Consider the following 6,521-nt stretch of genomic DNA (forward strand, 5'->3'; position numbering starts at 1 on the left):
GCTAGATAATGTGCTGCCATCTGTGAGGCTATGTGAGACTCTTTATGGCCTCCGAGATGTGGAGCGCGCGGCGTGTATCTTGGAGGCCATGCGACTCTTGCGTTAGATCAAAAACTGTATGTACCATTCGCGCGCGCGCGTGCGTGTGTGTGTGTTTCTGTGTGCCATCTGTGAGACATTGTGGAAAGCTTGTCTCGACTACAGCAGAGCGCCGTTCTAGCAGAGGGAAGTGGCCACACTGCACAGTCTTGCTCATCAATGAGTGCCTGCGAGACATTCATGTCAAGTAGTGTCCCACAACTAACGAGCCAGAACGATGCTAACGTTCAAGCACGAGCAACTGGGAGCACTACCCACACTGCCTTATCTGCGACACTTCATGCAGCATCTGTGCCAACTGGTGCTCGACGACGAGGGAGGCCACGCATGACCGAGGCGCAAAAGGCAGAGAGCAAAGCCCGGCATGCTGAGGCTATGCGACGGAAGCGGCGGGAGAACTCCCAATTGCTGGCTGAACACAGCGAGACGAAACGACAGCGGCGATGGAGCTTATATGGTTCCGCTGTTCAAGCACAGGAAAGTGGCCACGCTGCACAACCTTGCTCATCGATGAGTGCGGGCGGGACATTCATGTCAAGTAGCGTTCCACAACTAACGAGCCAGAGCGATGGTAATGTTCAAGCACGAGCAACTGGGTGCACTACCCAGACTACCTTATCGGCGGAGGGAAGTGGCCAAACTGCACAGTCCTGCTCATCGGTGGCTACTGGTGGCACATTCTCGTCAACTAGTGAAAGAACAAGCCAGAACGACGCGGACTTTCAAGGACAAGCAACTGGGTGCACTACACAGTCTACCTTATCTGCGACACTTCATGCAGCATCTGTGTCAATTGGTGCTCGACGACGAGGGAGGCCACGCATGACCGAGGCGCAAAAGGCAGAGAGCAAAGCACGGCATGCTGAGGCTAGGCGACGAAAGCGGCGGGAAAACCCCCAATTGCTGGCTGAACAGATCGAGACGAAACGACAACGGCGCAATGTGGACCCGGAATTCAGAGCAAGGGAAGCCACGGCGATGCGGCGTAAACGAAAGGAACACATAGAACAAAACGTCAGGAAAGCGGAGGTCAAACGCCAACAACGCCATGAAGGTGCCTCGCTGAGAGCCAGGAAAGCTGAAACGAAGCGTCGTCGCCATGATATGGATCCCCAAGTACGAGCGCGGGAAGCCGATCACAGGCGTCAACGACGCCAAAATGACGCAGAACTTCGAGCTCGAGAAGCGGAGGCCAAGCGTCAGCGTCGCCAAGACAACCCTGACATGGCATCGAGGGAAGCCAAGGAGAGGCGTCAACAGCGGCAAGAAAATCCTGATTTGAGGTCTCGTGAAGCCGAGGCCACACGACTTAGGCGACGAGCCGAGGCAGAACAAACAGCCCGGGAGAGGCTAGAACAGCATGTGAGGGCCACTAATATGTTTCAAAAACGCTTCACAAACAATCCATTTGGCTACTCGTGCTCCGTGTGCGATCGTATTTGGCACAAGAACGATCTAAAGCCTCTTCCAGAAACGCATGCTGAAGTGGTTTCCGATGCATTCCTCACGGACGTTTCTGGATTCCAGGTGTGTCGCACTTGCATGCAGAGCATCCGACGAGACCGCATGCCAAACTTCTCCACCACGAACGGTTATGCGTACCCACCAAAACCGTCTCATTTGCCAAAGCTTAATCTCGTGAGTGAGCGCCTTGTGTCACCGTGAATACCCTTTATGCAAATTAGGAGACTACTGTACAGTGACAGCGGCCAGTTCGCCATTAAGGGACCGATTGTGAACGTTCCGATCAGCGTCAACACAACAGTCCAAATGCTTCCTCGAGATGTCGAAGAGGATCAAGCTTTGTGCGTCCACATTAAGCGTCGAATGATATATAAAAGTGTATACATTCGTGGCATGGTCAAAAAGGATGAGTTGCGACCCTGGCTCGCGTTTCTCGAACAGTCTACATTATATCGTTACTATGGCATCACAATCAGTCGAGAGAAGATGGACAAAGTGTGCCAAAACCTGGCAGAGCCGAGCAACGAGAATTGCGAACATGTAGACTGCCCAGAAGACCACAACAATCCCATGGAGGCATCGCTGGCCATGTCACTCGGTCAACAGACACTTGTAATTGACGACAGCAATGTTCTTGTAATAGCACCAAGGGAAGGTGTAACACCACTGAACATTGCGTACGATGAGCATGCGGAGGAGCTGTCGTTCCCTCAAATCTACCTCGGTGAGCCTCGAAACATCAACCCAGCCAGCAAGCCTAGCGTGTACACCATGGCATCGAGCGAATGTCGGAGAACGGACCGAAGAGGTGCGCCAGCTTGCCACGTGCTATATATGGCAGCCAAAGTGATGCGCACGCGAATTGCTTCGTCGGCAAACGTCTTCTTCAGGAACACGACTGGCATGGGCGTCGTCACCAAGGCGCACTTGGAGGACCGACAATTTCTCGAAAGCGCAGTGGAACACGACATGGCGTTCATGCAGGGTGTCCCAAACACAGTACAGCACTGGCATCGGCGCAAACAGGACGTGTTCGCGATGATCCGCCAGCTCGGCAAGCCAACAGCGTTCCTTACTTTGTCAGCCTCGGAGATACACTGGGATGGATTGATGAAGCTATTACAACGTCTGCATATTGATCCGCACCATCCTCAAGTGCCATTCGAGCAGCTAAGGCTTTATGAAAAGTCTATGCTTGTGAGCGATGACCCGGTGGTTTGCTCAGTGTACTTCGATCACATCGTGCGAGTGATCATGCAGATTCTGCAGCACAAGACGGTGTCCCCGTTCGCCCCCTATGTGGTCAAGGAGTACTTCAAGCGCATTGAGTTTCAGCACCGGGGCAGTGCCCATGCTCATCTACTACTCTGGCTCGATAATGCACCCAATGAGGACATCGGTCCCGAAATGCCCCAAACTATCCGTATGGACGAACATTTGATTTCTTTGGACGCTGAAAGCCTCCGAAGACCTCGATGTCAGACTCACCAGCATACGCAGACATGTTACAAAAATGGCCGAACCAAATGTCGATTCAACGCACCTTTCTGGCCGATGGAGCAAACTCGAGTCATTATGCCACTTCCGCCTGCCCACACTGAAGAAGAAAAGAGATCACAAATGAAACTAAAAGAAAGGTACAGCAACATTCACGCTGCTCTTGAAACGACAGTGTACGATTCGATGGAGCATTTGCGTCAACACAACGGCATTGCACATGACCAAGAGTATATTGAAATCATACGGGCTGGCGTTTCTCGCCCGACTCTGATGATGAAAAGGGATTGTGATCAGGTTCACTTTAATAATTTCAACCCATGGATAGCCTCGGTACTGGACTCAAACATGGACCTGCAAATAATCTTAGATGTGTACGCCTGTGCCTCATACGTGGTCGAGTATGTTAATAAGGCAAACCGAGGTATGTCAAACCTGCACAAAGAGTTGCGAACAGTCGTGGACGAATCTCCCGAATCTAGCTTAACCTACGCGCAAGCTATCCGACAGCTTAGCGTAAAGATGTTGAAAGCAGTCGAGATGTCGGTGCAAGAGGCGGCCTGGTATGTGCTCGGCCTTGGCATGTCACACACAAGTCGTGCCGTAGTCACAGCCAACACCGCGTGGCCGGAGCAGCGAGTCCGCATCCGAAAACGTCGGGAATTGATGGATCGTGAAGGGTTAGATGAAACTAGCACGGACGTGTGGTGCAAGACTACCATACAAAAGTATGAAGACCGTCCGGACGATCAAGCTGCATTAACGTACGCCGAACACCTCACGTCATTCAACAACGGCCGAAGGAGAGCGCAGCCTGCGGTTCTTCGCTACCACGCCTACCCACTATCCGACGTGCTCAACTACAAGCGCGAGCACGTGCTCCTGTTCCACCCATTTCGCCGCGAGGTAGATATCCTGGACAACAACAAGTTCGTTGACATTTTTGACAATTGCGTGTCACAAATGCTGGCTGTGAAAGCTCGGTTCAGCAGTCCAAGCATTGACCTTGCGGAAATGGAAGAGATGTGCAACAGCATCATTGATGGCGAAGCTGCTCACCGAGAGGCTTCAGAGAGACAGACAGAGGCGGAACACACATTGAATGACCGACTTGTGGACTTAAATGACGACTCTGACATCCTAGGTGAGCCCGGAGAACAAACAGCCATGCAGCAGGCTCAGGGTGACAGTACTCACGCGGCTGTCGCAAAATGTCCGGCCGTCCAAATGCGCACCGACGTCATGCCCACCGACAGCTACTTGCAGCGTATGAGAATGATGAATGCAGGCCAATTCGACATCGTGCGAGAGGTAATTCATCGCCTTACCACGCCCGACTCGAAACCACTGCAAGTCTTCCTTACTGGAGCTGCCGGTTGTGGCAAAACTTTCGTTTTGCGTACAATCATGGATGTGTATAATCGCTACTACTCAAGTGAAAACAGACATGTAAGCATCAACGCCTACGTTGCCTGTGCGACCACCGGAAAAGCAGCCGTTGCAATCGGGGGGGTTACCTCACACGCCGCCTTCAAGCTAGTCATATCCGGCAAAAATCCAGACAGGGGACTCAGCTCGAGCGACGCAAATTCCTTTCGTTGCGTCTTCAGAGACATCAAGTGTATTATAATCGATGAGATTAGCATGATGTCGGCGGACACACTCGTGATGATTGATCACCGACTTCGCACCATCTCTTTAAAATATGCGGAACCCTTCGGTGGATTCGACGTCATCATGTGCGGCGACCTGAGGCAGCTTCCACCAGTCAGGGCAGCTGAAGTATACAGGCGCTCTAGATTGCACCAAAGTGTATTCGACTCGGAAAGTATGCCTTGGCACAACCTCTCATACTACCAACTCAAGGATGTCGTGCGCCAGAGCGACGAGCGGTTTGCCACAGTACTCACGAAGATTGGAGACGGGAGGGGACTCGCTCCGGATGAGGTGTCTCTCCTGGAAAGCCGCTTTGTAACCACCGAAGAGGCCGCTAGGAAGTGTCCATCCGGAGTGCGCCTCTTCTACACAAACAAAGATGCTGATGCCTACAACATCGCAACTGCTGAAGCCTGCAACGAATACGCAGTCCACTGCCCTGCTGTGGATACCATTTGTGGCCACAGGTCCCACGAAGAATATACGCAAGCAAAATCCACAGTCGCCACCATGTCGAAAACGGACATGGCCAACTTGAATCACAACATACTGCTGTGCCTTGGTAAGCCCTACATGGTTATACGAAACATCGATGTGTCCGATAGTCTCGTCAATGGCAGTGTGGGGATACTCAGGCACGTTCAAAGGGACACCGACAACAAGCCGCTACGCTTATGGATAGAGTTTCCCACCGGTGTGGGCTCAGCGGCCCTGCTAAAAGGGCGACGTTACCGGGAAAGCCATCCCAACATCCACGTCAACTGGGTTCCCATCGAACTCATTACCATCGGGTGCCACTTAAAGGGAAAAGGACTGAGCCACATAACCGTCAGGCGCAAACAATTTCCTATCGTCCAGGCGAGCGCAATCACCATCCATAAGTCCCAGGGAGGCACTTACGATGAGGTGGTTGTCGATTACTCAAAGTCGTAGAACCAAAAGCTTGTGTACGTAGCTCTCAGCAGGGTTACCACCATTCACGGTTTATATCTGACGAACAAAGAAAATGACCATCGCTTCTATCACATCAAAGATAACCCTGATCGCGCCCTTGCCGACGAATTCAGGAGACTCGACCAGCATTGTCTACAAACCATCAGCGCCGAGTGCAACCGCATGCTGGCCGCCTACTTTGTCACAGTCGGCTGTGTCAACGTGCGCTCCTTGGGTGCACACAATGCAGACGTCGCCAGTGATTTCATTTTAATGAATACTACCGCACTGTGCTTCACTGAAACCTGGATGGATCCAAACTACCCATGCGATGTGGATGGGTATCGCTGCATCAGCGCTGCAAAACGCTCCGACAACCGTGCTGCTGGTGTGGCCATATACGTCAAACGGGAAGTGCAAGCGGAGGCCGTCTCTCTGGTCCAACAGGTGTACGAGTGTGGAGAAGTTTGTGCCGTACGACTAGGCAGTGTGGTGATTGCGTGCGTATACATTGCGCCCGGAACATGCGTGACGAGGGCTGCTGACCTCGTCATGAGAGAGCTGCAGCCCTGCATAGGGTCTGACGCGTTACTTGTTGTCGGAGATTTCAACCAAAATGTTCGGGTTTGCAGAAAATTTCCGGAGATCCTACAAACGCGGGCTGGTTTGGAGATGGCAACTCCATCAAATGCCATTTCAACAAACCACAACACTTGCATAGATTTAGCTTTTCATTCTCACGACACCATTAAAGAAGTGAAGTACTGCAGTTGCCATTTCACCGACCATAAGGCGATGCTTGTTGCGGTTGGCCGGAAGAGGTCTCCAGAAGAACAAGTCGAACAATTGCCAGATAACTAACGCAAGACGGA

At 52.1% G+C, this 6,521-nt stretch overlaps 2 protein-coding genes across 2 annotated transcripts; both read left to right on the forward strand.

Moving 5' to 3' along the window:
* Positions 1–258: 258 nt before the first annotated feature.
* LOC125757224 (octapeptide-repeat protein T2-like) lies at positions 259–1,821 on the forward strand. Its single transcript, XM_049412625.1, has 2 exons — positions 259–362; positions 858–1,821. Exons 1-2 carry the CDS (start codon positions 259–261, stop codon positions 1,762–1,764), a joined length of 1,011 nt encoding a protein of 336 aa, XP_049268582.1. The 3' UTR covers positions 1,765–1,821.
* Positions 1,822–1,956: 135 nt separating this feature from the next.
* Positions 1,957–5,649, forward strand: LOC119381899 (uncharacterized). The gene has a single exon (XM_037649649.1). It carries the CDS (start codon positions 1,957–1,959, stop codon positions 5,647–5,649), a length of 3,693 nt encoding a protein of 1,230 aa, XP_037505577.1.
* The last annotated feature ends 872 nt before the right edge of the window (positions 5,650–6,521 follow it).

This window comes from Rhipicephalus sanguineus, chromosome 2 (genome assembly GCF_013339695.2).
Source record: "Rhipicephalus sanguineus isolate Rsan-2018 chromosome 2, BIME_Rsan_1.4, whole genome shotgun sequence".
In the NCBI taxonomy this organism is placed as follows: Eukaryota; Metazoa; Arthropoda; class Arachnida; order Ixodida; family Ixodidae; genus Rhipicephalus; species Rhipicephalus sanguineus.

What these genes read in the sequence shown, in the direction of transcription:
- LOC119381899 (XM_037649649.1), top strand. Translation starts at nt 1,957, where the DNA reads ATGGTCAAAAAGGATGAGTTGCGACCCTGGCTCGCGTTTCTCGAACAG.
- LOC125757224 (XM_049412625.1), top strand. Translation starts at nt 259, where the DNA reads ATGAGTGCCTGCGAGACATTCATGTCAAGTAGTGTCCCACAACTAACG. An exon ending in GGGAGCACTACCCACACTGC is followed by an intron (nt 363 to 857) that starts CTTATCTGCGAC and finishes TACACAGTCTAC; the next exon opens with CTTATCTGCGACACTTCATG.